Genomic DNA, 18844 nt, shown 5'->3' on the forward strand with positions numbered 1-18844 from the left:
TATTTATGGTTTATACTATGAAAAAAAAAAAATTGCTGTGTGCCAATAAAGTGTTCGGGTAACCCTCATTTCAGGTGCATCAACACAACAAGTAGTCAAAGTCTTATCCTGCGTACACACGATCATTGCGTACGCGGCGTATTTTGCCTCGGATAGTGTATCTTTCCTTTTTTTTTTTTTTTTTCAAATTCTTCCCATTGCTGTCAATGGGCGAACGCCAATGTCGCCTGAAAAAAAGGGTCCGGGACTTCTTTTCAGGCGACAGGCGTACGGCGTCTACTGTATGAGATGTGAACCATCTCCATAGACAGCAATGGGAATTTCCCCCTCTAGCGGCACAAGCGTCCGGCGTCGGGCGTTTTCTTGCCTAGATGTGAATGGAGACTAAAAAACAACGTTTTTGATCGTGTGTGGGCTTCATCGTTTTTCAGCTTTTGAAAAACGACAAAAAAAAAATTTGAACATGCTGCATTTTTTAACAACGTTTTAAACTATGTCGTTTTTCGGGTTGTAAAAAATGCTCAGAAGCAAGTTATGAGATGGGAGCGCTCGTTCTGGTAAAACTACCGTTCGTAATGGAGATAGCACATTCATCAACAGACAGAGTAGCGTGAATCGTCTTTTACTAACACAAAATCAGCTAAAGCAGCCCCAAGGGTGGCGCCATCCGCATGGAACTTCCCCTTTATAGTGCCGTCGTACGTGTTGTACATCACCCAGAGGCGTCCCTAGGGGGGGCCAGAGGGGGCCCTGACCCCCCAACATCATGCTGTGCCCCACCATATGCCCCCCCAAAAAAAAAATTATTTTTGCAATTTTTGTATTTTGCCCCCAGAGAGGGAGAGCGTCCCCAGTAATCTCTGCGGGGAATTCCTCCCCCTCCCTGTGCTCGCCGACACTGCATAATGCGAGCGCTCACACAACCAGATATTCTAGCCTGGGCCGTGTTTAAGTGTGTGCACTGCAGACTGCAGTACACTGTAATCACTGAACTACATTATCTCCATCCCTTCTGTCCACCCCGATCTGTCTCCCTCCCCCTCTTCTGTTCTTTCAAAACATTCACAATTTACTTTCACTTTCAGTTAGACAGATAATATACGGTGTAAATTTATTTCCTGCATCCACAAATTGCAGGAAAGAAACTTGCATGATTCCCCCATCAACAGACAGTGGTGACAGGGGAATATCCCTCCTGCCCAGCAATTATTTTCTCCCGACAAACAGTGATTATCACCAGTGGCTATACAGCAACCACTAGTGATAATTATAAGAGAATCTGCTCATTAATGGTTCAAATCTCAGCCAGTTTCTGCTGAACCAGCTGAGATTTAAACTGTCTATGGCTGGTCTTAGCTCTTATGCAGCCCATACATTGATTAGCACTGTGGAGTGTCGGCTTCCTGGCGTGATCGGGCATGTGGGATTTCAAACACACCCGAGCCCATCTCTATTGGTTGTAGACAGTTGAGCTCCCTGCAGGTTGCTTAGCAGCAGTGGACCCTTCTCTGACATGCTGATCGGGATGCAATCCAGGTGATGCTCTTAGTCAAATCCTAGTCATAAATATCAGTGATTTTATTGATCAAAGCCCACACTTTACAGGCATAAAGCCCACATGGCTGCTGAACATATGGTTGATTATATTTATGTGGTTGTACTCTTGATGCTAATAAATACTGTGTTTATTAGATCTGACTGGGAGCATCACCTGGATCACATGCCGATCAGCATGTCAATAGAGAAGGTTATACAGCATTACTGCTGCTAGGTGACCAGCTGGGGGCTCGGCTCTCTATAACCAATAGTGCCAGCCTTCCCCTGCATGCACCTATAATGTCACCAGCACTAGATCCTAATAGACTGCCGCCGCTGCCAAGGAGACAGATGCCAGACCAGCTCTGTAAATAGCAGGGACAGGACAGCTGGGGAACCCTAGAGTGGCAGAACACCAGGGCCCGGTGGCAAGACAACCTTTGCAACCCTGATAGTTCTCCCACTGCTTTGGACCCTTATATTTTCTTGGTGTGCTGGTGACATATCTCTTGTTTTCTGCCACCCTGGGGGGCCCCAGTATAGTAGGAAGGGAGCTCACTGCAGAACATGTGAAAGGGCCCATAGTGGGATCGTAGTAAAGGGCCCCAGAATATATATATATATATATATATATATATATATATATATATAAAATTGCATTTTATAGTTGGCCCCCCTACTTTTGTCCCTGTCCCCCCATGTGCCCCCCCTAAATATGAAAGCTGGAGACGCCACTGACGTCACAGCGCTTTGCTAGAGCATTTTTTTAAAACGATTGTTTGTGGGCAACGTCGTTTTAATGATGAAGTTGGAAAAAACAAAGCTTTTTTTTTTTTCTGAAAAACTTTGTTTTTTACAAGCCGAAAAATGATCGTGTGTACGCGGCATTACAGTTTGTTTTCTCTCTCAATCAGCCACAGCTTAGTAGAAAAGCATGCCCCCTGCCAGCAGATGCAAAGTGAGACTGTGTGGAAGCAGTGGTCTCATGGCAGTGGTCCGAAACGCCTTCTACTGACTCCAAGCAGATTGAAGAGCTCTAGCTCTGATTTAGCAGAGGACATCACACTTCTGCAGAGTGATCAGTGCTTCCCTGTAGAGAGCAAGTGTGCTGGCAGGGTACAGGCTTTATTTCACTAACCAGAATCGCCCTGTTGCTGTGTACTCGTCCTAATCTGCCACTTCCTGGACCGTGGATCTCCTATGTCACTTCCTCCCTCGCCTGTGCTCCTGGGAAATGATGACACATCATTTCCCAGGAGTCTGTGGGCAGTACTGTAATCAAAAACTGCATTATTTCCTGACAGGAAATGACGCAATGTAGGGCGGAACACAGCATCGAGATGTGTTTATCTATGTTGCCATAACAATGGGGCGGGACCTCCCTCACCGCCCGTTGTTATGGCAACTTTAGAAATAATCGCCGCTACGCCCGACGTTGAATAGCGCATGCGCGAGATCGAGAGGTGCACCCAGCATGCCCCTCATCAAAGCAAACCAGGAAAAGATAACGATTAGGCTTCACATGCCCCCAGTAGAGATGGAAGTGGCCAGAAGAGGAGGAAGAATAAATTCAGTAAGTAATTTATATGGTTAATAAATACTTAAGGAACTGTAGCTAAATGTTATTGTATTGAATTCATACTAATGCTAGAAAAAAATAAAAATAAAAAAATAAAAATTAACTCTGCTTTAAACTGAATGAAGGAACAAAAATAACTTCACTTAAATTGGTTCTAAAGGCAGGAGGTTCTTTTTCTACCTTAAAGCGGGGGTTCACCCTTAGAGGACACTTTTCCCCCTTAGATTCCTGCTCGTTTTGTCTAGGGGAATCGGCAATTTGTTTTAAAATATGTGCAGTACTTACCCGTTTACGAGATGCATCCTCTCCGTCGCTTCCGGGTATGGGCTGCGGGAATGGGCGTACCTTCTTGATTGACAGTCTTCCGAGAGGCTTCCGACGGTCGCATCCATCGCGTCACGATTTTCCGAAAGAAGCCGAACGTCGGTGCGCAGGCGCAGTATACAGCCGCACCGACGTTCGGCTTCTTTCGGCTACGAGTGACGCGATGGATGCGACCGTCGGAAGCCTGTCAATCAAGAAGGAACGCCCGCTCCCGAAGACCCATACCCGGAAGCGACGGAAGAAGATGCAGCTCGAAAACGGGTAAGTACAGCTCATATTTTAATACAAATAGCCGATTCCCCTAGACCGAACGAGCAGGAATCTAAGGGGAGAAAAAAATTTTTTTTAGAAATGGGTGAACTCCCGCTTTAAAGGGTACCTCCAATTTCGTGGGGGGAAAAAATAGCAAATAAAGAAAAAATAATAAAGCACATATTATTGCGACACTAATTTCCCCAGAAATCTGCACTAAGATACAAGTTAGATTTCAGGCATTCCCTGCAACAAAAATGTAATTTCTGGAGTGTTACTTTCAATAGGAACACATCTAAAGGGATGCAGGCCCAGCAGATTTGCTCATTAGTGTCCTGCAGCTGCACACCTGACAGTTAATTATGAAACCATTCCTATTAGACCCACTTAGTCCAGAGGCGCAGATGAACACACATGGATTACTTAAGAGTAACAAAATGTAGGAATCTGCAACAAAGTTTGTTATAATCCTTGAAGTGTACAGAGATCACCCAGAGGGGAATGTTTTTTCCTCAACAAAAGTGGAGTTACTCTTTAAGGTTGGGTTCTCCACATCCAATTCACATAGTAGGAGATTGTGACCGGCTCTCTATGGAGCACACATCTCCGCAGCGACTCCTGTGTGTCTTTTGGCCCTAATTCAGCCAAAAATTCGGGCTGAAATCGGACCTGAATTGGTGAATGGAGATGCACTGACTCCTGCTGTGAGCTGCTGAGTTCTCCAGTGTGAAGCCAGCCTTGTGCATTCAATGCATTAAGGTAAAAACACTTCTGTGTGCAGCCCCCCCCATACTTACCTGAGCCCCTTCCAATCCAGCAATGTGCATGAGAGCAGTGGCTCTCCAGGGTCTCTCTCGCTCTCCTCATTGGCTCACACAGCAGCAGGAGCTATTTATCTATTTGAAAATCGAATGAGCATTCCGAATACCAAAATTATTGATCTAAAAATTCTACTGGTGTATGGCCAGAGCTTACATAGATTACAATAAGGAGAGCACTTGTTGCATAATGGAAGCCAGGGTGGGTATAAGGGGTGGGCGGAAGGGTGGGAAGCCCTGGGCGGAGCAATTTATTGTAGCAAAGGGGGTGCAGTGCTGGCAGTGTGCTGTTAAACTTTCTCGGTAACAAGTGACTGTGACTACCCCTACAACATTGCAGAACTGCACCTGCTTGCAAAGACGTGCCGAGTGCGCTCCTGCACCCCGGTACAAGCAAAGGACCTGGTCTCTGCTTTCCTGCCAGGCAGAGCCGCAGAGTAATCTCCGCCGACAGGCGCTTCTGAGTCTCGGCGAGGCGTGACATGACGTCACTGAAAGGCCGGCCGGGAGGAGAGAGGACCATAGAGAGCTTCCGGGCGAGAGGAGCAACCAAACAGGCATTCAATAACAAAGTAAGCAGATGGGGGGCGCAGTTTGCCATCTTTGCCCTTTGAATTTAGAAGGAAAGTTCACACTGCAAATTGTTTGACCTTTCTCGTGTACCCGACAATTACAGTAATGGAGACCTAATTCACAATTTTACATAAAGCGTTGGTTTTCATAATTTCACTGGGGTTATAATGTATGAAGCTTAGATGGGAACAGTACTCAGCAGAATTCTTAGTTAACCTCCCATGAGGCAGATATCGGTAATATACACTCACCTAAAGAGGGAGAAGATGCTGATGGCACTCACCAGCGCCAGCAGGGAAGCAGCATATCCGCAAGTGTACAGGATCTTCACTGTGTAGAAATGTCCTCTCTAAAACATAAAGACATAGTCACCCAATGATTATATACATAGATAATGACGACAACCAGACACATTCCAGTATTTTTCGTTTTCAAATATTTTATTGAATTTTATAATTATCAACAAAGCTCCATTAACAGAGCATATACAATAATATAATAGAAATAGATGTTCCATTAACAGAAAATGTACAATGGTATAGTAGAAAAAGGCGTAATTATTCAGGAAAGTAACTCTTATAAATGTAAATGAAAATAGATATCCTAGCGGATTGTAGGATAAGATTATGTAACAGGAAGTGTGATAATCATAGCTTCATGGCAGCTATTTGATGACAAGTAATTGAGAAATTAAGTTGATTGAAATAATATAATATAATTATGTCAGCTATGAAGAGAATAGAATTGAATGAACCTATAAAGAAATATAAAGTTAATGTGTTGTAGAATAGCTGGGGGAATAAACTAGGCTAAACTTGGGCCAAGTTTCTTCTCTTGGCTTGGCTTTATCTGGTGTGAAGGTCAAACAGCTCAACCATTCAAAGCATCTTCTATTACAGTTGGTATATCAAATAATTAACAAGAATAAACCTAGTAGAGGGGATAGGGTCATTCAGTATTTTTCATTCAAGTGTTCTTTTTCTTTGCCAGCAAAGTCAGATGAAGAACAACATCCAATGGGAAAATGAATCCAGCCAATGAAATGAACACCTAATGCAGTAGGAATGCCTGCACCTAAAAATAGTTTTTGTACAAGTAGACCTTGGATGTCGTGTTCCCCTTGCTATTTCCTCCTTTATTCTTAGGATGGAGACGTCCATTTTCTGAGCATTTAAAGGTTTCCCACTTACTTTGAAGTAAAGGAATGAGAATTCCAAGCCATCGGGATCGGACCAGATATTCGTTTTTATTTTTTTATCAATACCCATTATTGGGTTTATCAATTTACAACACTTGAGGTAGTTGCATTCAATATACAACCTAAAGCGGAGGTCCACCCCAAAAACATGCATACACCACTCCATCCAGCACACCGCCAACATGCACAGCACGCCGGGTCCTCTCCTTCGCTGCACACACCGCCGCACAGCCACTCTCCCCCGGCCCCCGGGCAGCGGATCCCGCAGGAGCGGGCGCCCCCACCCAGAGACCAAGTGACCGACGCGACGACAGAAGCCTCCACCCGCACAACGCATGCCACCAGTCTCCGAAAGAAGCCGAACTGCGAGTCAGCTCTATACGGCGCCTGCGCACCGACATTCGGAAACTCGCAACGCGCACCAAGCGCCGGGCGGTAGCCCCCGCCACCACGTCAACCACCCGGTCCCCAAACAGGAACACCCACCCCCGCGGGACCCACCACTCGGAAGCCGGGGGGAAAACAGCCACACAGCGGCATGCACAGCGGAAAAAAAAAAAACAGCACACTGCACACGTCGGCAGCACGCCTGACGGAATGGCATACACATGCCCCCAGGGTGAACCCCCACCCCAAGCAGGATAATCACCTTGTACAGGCAAACATTTAACAGAAAAAGAATACAGTACTTGGCGACCTAGGCCAGCCTACCCCATTTGGGTACAAACTGTAGGACTGGGAGGTCACCAAGATGATCAGTGGTACACCTATACAGCTAAAGTAAATACAAATAAAGGAGGGGGGAGGGAGGGAGAAAACTGAAATAAAGGCTGCCGTTAGTCATTATCTATACCAAAGATTCAGTATTTTATAATGTTATTCTACAAACTGTAGGAAGATTATTAAAGTAAGGAATCTTTTAAATATTTGGAAGCTTTCGGGTGGGTTAACCACATAGATAATCGTTTTTATTTGTCACAATAACAAATCTATGAAGAGTTGACTGCCCATTATCAGGGTTAAGGTTTATTATCAGGAGATATCTGGATGGATGGTCAATCCTAATTTCTAATTCCTTGTAACCAAAAAATTGCTCTTTTAAATTGTCTGGGCTGTCAGAGAAATCAATAACTAAATCAATTACAGTAAATCCTTGGTTGTGTAACCATAAAATGTCCATCCACAAATGGAAGCCTCCACAAGGGGATTAGAAGCAAAATACAGAAGGAGCTACAGAGTATAAAAAAGAACAGAGGCGCCTCTAAGTGTAGCAATATGGTAACATTTAATGAAGGTACAATATTTAGCAACTCACATGGTTGATAATTAAAAGAGGCACATCTAAGGCCGCATACACATGGTCGGACAAAACCGATGTGAATGGACCGAGGTTCAGTTTCATCGGTCCAAACCGACCGTGTGTATAGCCCATCGGTCTGTTTTCCTTCAGTCCAAAATGTTAAAACATGCTTTAAAATCGAACCGATGGACCGCTGCCCGATCGGTCCAAACCGATGGTTAGTACAGAAAGCATTGGTTCAAAACCCGCGCTTGCTCAGAATCAAGTCGACGCTTGCTTGGAAGCATTGAACTTCGTTGTATTCAGCACGTCGTGTGTTTGACGTCACCGCGTTCTGACCCGATCGGTTTTTGGAACGATGGTGTGTACGCACATCAGACCATCAGGCCACTTCAGTGGTGAACCGATGGAAATGGCCTGTTGGACCATTCTCATCGGTTTGGAACGACCGTGTGTACGCGGCCTAAGTATGCAGGCATCCAGGGCAAAACTGTCCACATAGACCGTCCTCTGCACCACCAGCTCTCACCGCTGTCAGTCTGCAATTGTGACCGGGAAGACTACCCTGCTGTAGAGCGATCTGAAAGCGAGGTTTGAAACGCTCATGAAGCGGTGAGGAGGAGGGTCTATGTGGGCAGCTTTACCCAGGATGCCTACATACTTAGATGTGCCTGTTTTAATCATCAACCGTGTGAGTTGCTAAATGTTTTACCTTCATTAAATGTAGCCATATTGCTACACTTAGAGGCACCTCTCTTATCTTTTATACTCTGTTGTGACATGACGCTACTCTTATATCAAGACATTGCTCGTTTAAGTAAAAATGTATAAAAAAAAAATAGCTTGTCTCGGAAAACACTCTCAATCCAAGTGATAATAATGTGAAGTATGGTAGCTGCGCTGTGGGGGAGGGAATGGGAAGGAGAAGTGAAAAGAGAATGCGAAGTAAAGGGATCGTGGGTGAACTAAACAGTGAAAAAAAAGGGTATCTGATGATACTACAATGGTCTTTTTTTCGCTCTTCCTAATGCTCCTATTAAACATTAAACCTTGCCATTTGGTCGTATGAGGAACAGATCACACTCTCACCTGTATAGATGACACTCTGAGGGGGATACGAGTTCGGCACTCGTGGATTTATGCCCGCTGTCCTTTCATTCATGTGAGTGCATTTTCTCAAATCTTTACCTGTTCGAGGTACTCTCACAGTGTCACGCTATATGCATTGCATATATCTTCTCTTTTCCATGACATACATTGGCCGCTGAGAGCTGTCTTGGGAGTCAGGAGGAGGTGTTTTATCAGCCCACTCATCCAGCTGCGATCAGTATCTCTGTTAGCTGTTTGGACAAACAGCCGTGAGGTGAGCTGCTAGCACACTCAGAGGTGTCATCACTGAAGATTTCATTTGTGCACGTTGCATTTTGGGTAAAGTTGTTTCATCTAGACACTGTTCTGTTACTGGACTGCTAGATCTGATTTGAAGCATGCGTTGCTTCTTCTTCAGGCTCTGAGAAGCCTGAAGAAGCACGCATGCTTCGAACGCATGCACCCTCCCGCGACCCGTACCCGGAAGTGACCTGTTTACAGCACTGTGCTCCACGGATTGCCGTCCCTCTCCTCCCTGTGTTGGAGGTTTTGGTTCCACCAACGCCGCCGACTGGGGCAGTGGCTTACAGCAATCCCTATGTACATGTGTACCTCCTATCTACCATCTCAAGGAATACAGAGCACCAGCACTTCCAGACGGAGAGCGGATGAAAGACACTTACAACCCCTACAGATAAGCCATATGTTTTTAACTCCTTTGTGAGTGATGATTTTATAAGAATCAATTTTTAATACAATTAAATAACCTGATTACTACACTTAGAAGGCGCTGCTTTTTTCTCCCTTCTACATTTTCAGATTTTTGCTTCTATCTGCAAGCTGGCAGCCTCCTTCGCGACAGTATAGTTATATATTTATGGACTTGCCCTAAGTGGACTAATGGACTTATATATAGTTCTGCCATTTTTTTCTTTTTCTTAAAGATATTTGATTTTTGCCCTTTGTAAAAAGAAAATAGTAAAGCAAATAGAAAAACATGCAGGTAGGTGTTACCACTGCCCCTGCCATATCACCATCAATCTAGTACAGGAACCGTTTTAACATTTAAGCTGGTTTGGAATCAAAGAAACTAATTTTAACATTATGCATGAGTTACTATATATATGACGTTTAATTTGTATTGTGGTTCTTGAATTCTGGTCTTTATTTTTATTTTTTTGGCCCCCAACCAGTTGGATTATGCATACGAACCAGTGTACACAGGTATGTGTTTTGCTTCTGTCATGGGAAGTGGAAACATTTCTGAAGGATGAGGAACTCATTACTCACTCGCTTAAATTTTAAATAGGATCAGCAATTTTCTCCACATTTACTCATATGATAATGACAGATATCAATATCAGACAATATCAAAAAGATGCCCCCAGGTACAAGAAGTGTGCTTATGTATTGCGTATAATCATGCGATAATAGTAAAGAAACCCTCTATAGAGAGATATAAAAGGCTGCCATTGTTGATCACCTTCTGAAAAAAGTCTCATAAAGCTAAAACTGACCTACTATAAAAAGCACAGACGAAAAATAGAATTTAGCAAGCATCCCCATGGAGCCCCAGTCAGCCACCTGTCCTGACTATAATATTCTTCCACTGCTGTTTCATTTTTTGTGAGTTTTCCAAAGCAAAATGTGAAGGTATTACAATTAATTTCTATGCACTGGTCATGCCCTGAGCAAATTTGGCCAGTTCCTTGCTCCTTTGCTGCCTCCTGCCTGACATCCTTTGAATACAAACTCAAAAATTGTTGGCTGAACAGTGGCTGCAGCCATTGAGATGTAGCCGCTGTTTTGGTATTTTCATAGCAGGCGCAGCTGACACCTCTGGTATCAGTGGATAGAATAATACCACATTGTTGGTATCAGTGTCCCAAGGACTGGCCCATTTTCTAAATCATTGGTACCAAAACTGTGGTGTTTGTTTGCTCTTGGGTACTGTTCCTCCCATTGACTCCAATGATGGGGAACAATTAACCCCATTGACACCAATAATGTGGTACTATTCCTCCAATTGGCACTAATGATGTGGTACTATTACCCCCATTGACATCAATCATGGGGTGCTATTCCCCACATTGAGAGTTGTGAGGGAATGGGGTCCAAAGGGCAGGTGGTTAGGTAAGCATTAGACAGAATTATAGCAAACTCTGTGGTGACAGGATCCAAGAAGAAAAATGTTGAACATGGTTGGATGGAGTATGTTAGTTGGGGAAGATATCAGGACATTGGCAATCCTGTCACAAATTAATATTATTGATACCAATTATTGGGACTATTCTCCCCATTGACACTAATTTTCCCCTCATTGACACCAGTGACGGTGTACTATTTTACCATTGACACCATAGATGGGACACTACTCTTCCTACTGATACTAACAATTGGCACTATTGCGTCTCCCACTGACACCAATGATGGGACACTATTCCGTTTCCCAGTAACCACGGGCATTAGGTTATTATTTAACTCCCGCTTCTCACCCACCCTAGGGTATTTTTTACTCCCACTGACCTTCAAGCCTAGGGGAAAATTCATTAACCATAAATCATAGGACATTTTCTACTCCCACTGACTTTAGCACCCTTGCTCTAGGTCATCCACTTAGGATTGACGCAGTAAAGTTATTTCATGTCCATAAAAACTGCACTTTTCAGCCATTGTATATAGTGGAGACAGCAGGCAATCAACATAACCTGGCAAAGGTTTATAGCCTGCCAGCAGTATAGTAGCAGATCTCACAGAGGACACATGATACCATAGGAAACAAAGGTAAAACTATTTTATTAGACACTCGTATTCCCTTCCCTTGCATGCCTCTTCTATGTAAGATGTATTGCAGGGGTAAGCATAAATTCTACTTATAAATTTAAACGTATACCATATTTACTCGAGTATAAGCCGAGTTTTTCAGCACATTTTTTGTGCTGAAAATGCCCCCCTCGGCTTATACTCGAGTCACCATTTTGCACCTGATCTCCCAGAATTTGGGGACCTTGGCACACATGTAGACCCATTTCTCCTACAAGTGTGGAAAGTTTGTTGTCTAGGGGATCTATAGCTGGGGAGCAGGGCCGCTGATAGGGGGGGACCACCAGTCCTCCTGTAGGGGGCCCGGGCACACAGGGGGGCCCAAACACCAGAGGGAAGGGGGAATTACAGGATGCCCTGTGCGGCTCTCGGCAGCAGCTGAAAACCCTCCCACCGACTTTTAGTGGTTGCAGGGAGAGACACAGACATAACTACCGACTTCCTTGTCCTGTTAAAAAATAAAAAATTGAAACCCTGTATTGTTTTAAACCCTTGTAAAAAAAAATATTGAAAATTGTATAAAAATAATTTGTAAAAATTGTAAAATAAAATAATTTTAAAACATTTCAACTTTTTAAAAAAATATATTAAATGTTTTTGTTCAAAAATGTTGAAAACTATTTAAAAAAGGGCTAATTCGCACAGCTTCTCTGTTATTTTAGTATATTTATTGTGAAAAATATTTTTTTTATATATATTTGAGGGGGGCCCTGCCAGGTAGGCTGTATGGGGCCCTGTGATTTCTAACAGCAGCCCTTCTGGGGAGCACCGATTTTTTAAAGCCGGGCACCCCTTCTATGGACTCCCATGTTAAACGTCAGTCTAGTCATGGACACAGTGAGGCATGGACACAGTGAGGCATGGACACAGTGAGGCATGGGCACAGTGAGGAATGGGCACAGTGAGGCATGGACACAGTGAGGCATGGACATGGACACAGTGAGGCACAGTGAGGCATGCAGATGAACACCCTAGGCTTATACTTGAGTCAATGCGTTTTCCCAGTTTTTTGTGGTAAAATTAGGTGCCTCGGCTTATATTGGGGTCGGCTTATACTCGGGGAATATACGGTACGTTTCTTTTAGTGCTCCAATTTAATTTAATCCTTATTTAGAAAACTCTGTAAAGTTTAAGACATATAACAATCATGTCTTCCCAGTTTATGATATCCACTATATCTTGGACACTTCATTAGAGAACTTGTGAGTTATGCCGCGTACACGCGATTATTTTTCGTCATGAAAGAAAACGTCATTTTTCAGCATGTCCAAAAAACAAAGTTTTTCCAACTTCATCATTAAAATTGACGTTGCCCACACACCATCGTTTAAAAAAAAATGATGAACAAAGCGCGGTGACGTACAACACGTACAATGGCACTCTAAAGGGGAAGTTCTATTCGCCTTTGGGCTGCTTTAGCTGATTCCTTGTTAGTAAAAGACGATTTGCGCTTTTTGTCTGTTACAGCGTGATGAATGTGCTTACTCCATTATGAATGGTAGTTTTAGCAGAACGAGCGCTCCCATCTCATAACTTGCTTCTGAGCATTCGCGGGTTTAAAACGTCATTTTAGCCCACACACGATCATTTTTTACAACCTAAAAAACACATTTTTTTTAAACGACGTTAAAAAATGCAGCATGTTCAAATTTTTTTTTGGTCGTTTTTCAGAAACTGAAAAACGATGTGCAGCCCACACATGATCATTTTAAATGACGTTTTTTTTTTCATGCCAAAAAATGATCGTGTGTACGCGGCATTAGACTTTTTAGGTATGCAATCGTTTTTTCACCCTCCCCCTTTTTTCCTTCCCCCCACTCCTTTTGTTTACCCACCCACTCCCTCCCTCTCCCCCGTTTTCCTCCCTCCATTTTCCCCTTTTCCTCCCCTTCTCCCCCCTTTATTCTCCTTTCTCCCCCTCTTTCTTTTTCCATCCCCTCCTTCCACTCCCCTCTACTCTCTTTCCCGTTTCCCTTCCCTTCTAGTAGTATTGTATTGTCCTGTTTGGGGTCTTGGAGACGTTCCCCATTGACTCCCCAGGCCATCTACCATCAATATTTGATGCAACACTATATAGGTGATTTTTTTAAATGTTTCCTTTTAAATGGAATGATTTATATCATAAAATACCATTCACCCCGCTATATGGAATGTCGCAATAAATATAGAGAATGGGCCGGATTCAGAAAGAGATACGACGGCGTATCTCCTGATACGCCATCATATCTCCGAGTTCCGACGGTCGTATCTATGCGCCTGATTCATAGAATCAGGCGCATAGATATCCCTAAGGTCCGACAGTTGTAAGTGTCTTACACCGTCAGATCTTAGGCTGCAATTCCAGGCCGGCCGCTAGGTGACGCTTCCATATTATTACGCAACGAATATGCAAATGAGGAGTTACACCGATTCAGAAACGAACGACCACCCAGCGCTTTTTTTTACGTCATTTGCGTTCGGCTTTTTCCTGCGTATAGTTACCCATGGGTCTATTCCCGCGCCGAGTTTTGAAATGTGTAAATATTTGCATATTTGTTTGCGTAAGTCGCTCGCGAATACGGATGGACGTAATTTACGTTCATGACGAAAGCAATGACGTCCTTGCGACGTCATTTAGAGTAATGCACACTGGGAGATTTTACGGACGGCGAATGCGCCGTTCAAGTAAAACTTAAAAAACGCGGGGTCAAGGGAAATTTTAGTAAAACACGCCCCTTACATCCTCATTTGAATTACGCGGCCTTACGCCGCAACACATACGCTACGCCGCTCTAACTAAGGGCGCAAGTTCTTTGTGAATAAAGAACTTGCGCCCAAAGTTAAAGCGACGTAACGTATCGGAGATACGTTACGCGGGCCGGACAGATACGCCAATGTATCTGAATCCGGCCCAATGTGTTTTTCTGGTCAACAAAAATTATGCTGTTTATATAAAAATAGAATCTGTTATTTGATATATGAAACACTGATTAGCATGCTCTACAATGTTGCTACAATATTTAATAGGATCTGAGGCCCTGATGAAGCGGGTCTGCCCACGAAAGGGGTGGGATATATATATACTAAAAAACGGATCTTGAACCCAGAATTACACCACCCTGGACAAGTATTTTGTTACCTTGTTTTTATGAAACCCCCCCTTTTTCTTTTCTTTTTTTTATTACAATTTTCTAAATAAAGTTTTGTACAAATGGTTTTATATATAACCTTTTGACCTAGTGGGTATTGACCCAAACCATACCTATATTTTTGTAATTGTCTTTTAAGGGATGATATTACCTAATGGCATGCATTGATTCACACTCTATCCCCACATACAACATTTTTAGACAGCAGGTAGTAGTTCATCCTCGACACAGACAATAGACTTTCACTACCAAAATATAATTAAAGCGGAGGTTCACCCACTATATGAACATGACCTTATTCAGACGTGCTCCATATGTACTAATATCTTCCGCTATCCGCAATTTCTAAAATGATTTCTGTACCGCAGTGTCTCCTGGGAGCAGAGTCTGACGCTTCCCTCGAGGGGATTCTAAACACAGCCTGACGAGATATTGCAAGATTTTACTCGTCACGTGACTAGGGAACCAGGTCATGTGACGAGGGCGGATCTAATTCCGCCATTTTACTCGATGGCAAACAGGTGAATCAGGCATTATACACAGCGGATGGCAACCGTGTAGTGCAGGGATAAGCAATTAGCGGACCTCCAGATGTTGCCAAACTACAAGTCCCATGAGGCATAGCGAGACTCTGACAGCATCAAGCATGACACCCAGAGGCAGAGGCATGATGGGACTTGTAGTTTGGCAACAGCTGGAGGTCCGCTAATTGCTTATCCCTGGTGTAGTGTATCCCGCGGGATAGAGCGGTGAATGCTGGGACATCAGCATTGACCTATCCCGGAAGTATTTGCTTGTGGGCTTCACAGTGCCCACAAGCAAGATGGATCCATACAGGACAATTTTTTATAAATCATTCTATAAGGCCGAATGTCGATGCGGAGGGCTACAAAAACAAGACACGTGAGTACAATCTTAATTATATGAAGAGCGGTAGGAACCCCCGCTTTAAGGAAAAACAGCTTTGAGTGGTTATAAATGGCAATAGCAGGGACATAATGCCAAGTGGCATTTAATTTTATTGGATTAGAAGATAAATTATGTGGTATTTTTTACTGATGATTAAAGGTTTGTTATAATTCTCTAAACTACTTGCAGACTAAAGGTTTTATGTTTCACATTATTCTGTCTGGTTCTTGAATTCTAATTAGATTTTACTTCCTAAAGAAAATGTACTGATAAAATACGGAGACTGCCTTTGTCGATCTTCTTCTGGGAGGACCAGTTCCCTGGTTGCTATCAGCAATGTGGCTGACGTTTCGGTCTTTGGACTGAACTTTTGCTGTTTGGGTGCTTGTCTGAACGCTGAACTTTATTGTTTGGTGGGGGGCGAATGTTATAGTACCGCTATTTCTACCACTATTATTTCGCTTCCTTCCTGTCGAAGATTATTAAGGAAGCTGGTGGTGCCAGTGTATTGTCACATTCTGCTGCCCATCGTAGAATGCTGCGGAAGTCACGTGGCGGCCAACTGCGCATCCGCGATGCGTTTCAAACGCAAGTGCGATGCGTTCCAATGGATTCACGACAGTACACACCAGTGAAACATCGGTCGGCATCCAGGCTCTTTCCTTAAAGCGGTTGTAATAAACTTTTTTTTCTTTTTTTTTAAAACCTGTAAGGCAAAAGGCATAGTCGGCTAGTATGCACCACCTGGTCCACGCCGAGCAGGATGTCATCTTGCTTCCGGCGTGTCTTCCGGGTATCGCCGCTCCAGCGCTGTGATTGGCTGGAGCGGCGATGACGTCACTCCCGCGCGTGCGCGCGGGAGATTTAAAATCGTCAGGGTCCGGCGGATGCCGGTCCTTTCGCCGTGGATTCCCCCCTGCGCATGCGCCGCCCGCATTGCGAGGGGAATATCTCCTTAACCGTGCAGGTTTAGGAGATATTCTCCTTACCTACAGGTAAGCCTTGTTATAGGCTTACCTGTAGGTAAACGTCAAAATAGTGGGTTTACAACCACTTTAACATCCCCGTGGATTGGAGGATGTTAAAAAAAGAGCCAGGAGGCCGAGCGAGCGGAGCGAGCCATCCGAGCGAAGCGAGAAAGTGAGGCCGACTGGCTACTTTCCTCTAAATCCACGTCGCCCTGAATGCCGGGTTCGCTGGTGTGTACTGTCGTAAATCTATTGGAACGCATCGCACTTGCGTTTGGAACGCATTGCGCATGCGCAGTTGGCCGCCACGTGACTTCCGCAGCATTCTACGATAGGCAGCAGAATGTGACACTACACCAGCACCCGTTGTACTCTTAGCAACTAGTGACATTACCCAGCCCCATTAATTTACTGGCCAGGAATCCTCAGCTATACAATCATAGTGACAGCGATAGTGCAACTGACCAAATGTGGCTACAAGGCCTCATTTAGATAAAGATGTTCACAAAATATGGCCATGGAAATTTTTGACAATGACATCACCCAGGAAACCTTTGCCCCTTTGTTTACATACACAGAAAAATACCATTTGATCTACTAGAAATCCAAAGCGCTCCTATATTTAGTGAGACAACTGCATTTGCAAGACTAAAATCTCAGACAGTGGTATCAGTTCTGCGAGTTCTCCTCTGTTGTATTATGAAACATCTCCCCTTCTCCTCATCCCCATTACCTAAGATACGTTATGTAGCCCAGCAGAGGAGAACTCTGGCTGGGCTGACAACAGCAGAGGCAAAATTGTCAGCTTACTACAAGATTTTAAGCGTGAACTGGATTACTGGTAGGATCAACAGATATTTTTCTATAACTGGGGAAGCATGCATAAACTGCAGAGATGTCCTAAATGTTTTTTGGGTTTTTTCTTCTTTTTTTTTGGGGGGGGGGGGGGGGGCAGACTTATAGTTTAACACTTTATTACAGTGGTTGTAAACTTCAGACATGAAATATGAACAAAGCATATCACTGTATAGTGTGTGCTTGTTTCAATTAAGACCACTAAGTGCAATTTCTGTCTGCCGCTTCCTTCCTCTGCTATCAGCATGAATCACTTCTGACAAGTTTTCCTGACACCAAGAGAAAAAAGGTGACTGGGAGGGAGCTCTGTGACGGGAGTCACTTTGGGCGGGGGGCTTGTGGAACTTAGCTTACCTTAGAGAGCTCTAGAAACCCATTTTCCAGCTCTTGGCCCTTTTTATGTGTAAATCACCCTGTGTCTATTAGCGGCACAGGGTGACCGAGAACCCCAGTGGGACCTGCACTAACCAGAGTCATCGTACAACCACACCAGACTCAGCATTTCATTTTACCCCTATGTGTGGTTTGTGTTGAAAGAATGAAGGGGCTCTTTTACTTGGGACAGTAATATTTCTGAACAATATCCCTCAAGAAATATACGAAGATAAATAATTCCACCTTTTAGGATATTGTAAGAGTTTGTCAGACCATTTCTAGATAGTTTGAGGTGTGGGGGAGTTGTTATGTGTTTAAAGGGTCACTAAAGGAATTATTTTTTTTAGCTAAATAGCTTCCTTTACCTTACTGCAGTCCTGGTTTCATGTCCTCATTGTTCGTTTTTGCTTTGATGTTGCTGTAAATCCTCTCTGTTCTGGACACTTCCTGGTTGTCTGTTTCCTGATCACCACAGTACTGGGAGATTTCTCACTGTGGTGACTAATCAAGGAGGTGTGATTACTGGCCCAGATTCAAGAAGCAATTGCGCCTGTGTAACCATAGGTTACAAAGCGCAATTGCTTACTTGCCCCGGCGTTACGAATGCTCCTGATTCAGGAACATCGTAACGCCGACTGCAGCCTAAAATCTGCGTGGCATAAGGCTCTTATGCCAAGCATATCTTAGGCTGCATTCTAGCGATGACCGCTAGGGGGCGCTCCCATTGTGCTCAGTGTATAGTATGCAAATTGCATACTAACACCGATTCACAATGTTGCGCAAGCCCTGCGTACGCAATTTACGTTGTTTCCGTACGGCGTGTTTAGCGTAAGGCTGCCCCTTCTAATAGCAGGGGCAGCCAATGCTAAAGTATACCCGTCGTTCCCAGGTCGCGACGTTCGAATTTTACGTAATTTGCGTAAGTGATTCGTGAATGGCGCTGAACGCCATTCACGTTCACTTTGAAGCAAATGACGTCCTTGCGACGTCATTTGACGCAATGCACGTCGTGAAAGTTTCCCGGCGGAGCATGCGCTCTACGCTCGGTGCGGGAGCGCGCCTAATTTAAATGATTCCCGCCCCCTACGGGATCATTTACATTAGGCGCCCTTACGCA

At 44.1% G+C, this 18844-nt stretch overlaps 1 protein-coding gene across 2 annotated transcripts in view; it reads right to left on the reverse strand.

Annotated features, from left to right (window-relative positions):
- Window positions 1-18844, reverse strand: part of LOC120918305 (vasoactive intestinal polypeptide receptor-like) — a 140336-nt gene that overhangs the window by 65315 nt on the left and 56177 nt on the right. For both annotated transcript variants that reach the window (XM_040329821.1, XM_040329820.1), the window contains exon 5: window positions 5334-5431. In XM_040329821.1, the coding sequence (XP_040185755.1) occupies window positions 5334-5431 (98 nt within the window). The remainder of the gene's footprint in view (window positions 1-5333; window positions 5432-18844) is intronic.

Source organism: Rana temporaria, chromosome 12 (genome assembly GCF_905171775.1).
Source record: "Rana temporaria chromosome 12, aRanTem1.1, whole genome shotgun sequence".
In the NCBI taxonomy this organism is placed as follows: domain Eukaryota; kingdom Metazoa; phylum Chordata; class Amphibia; order Anura; family Ranidae; genus Rana; species Rana temporaria.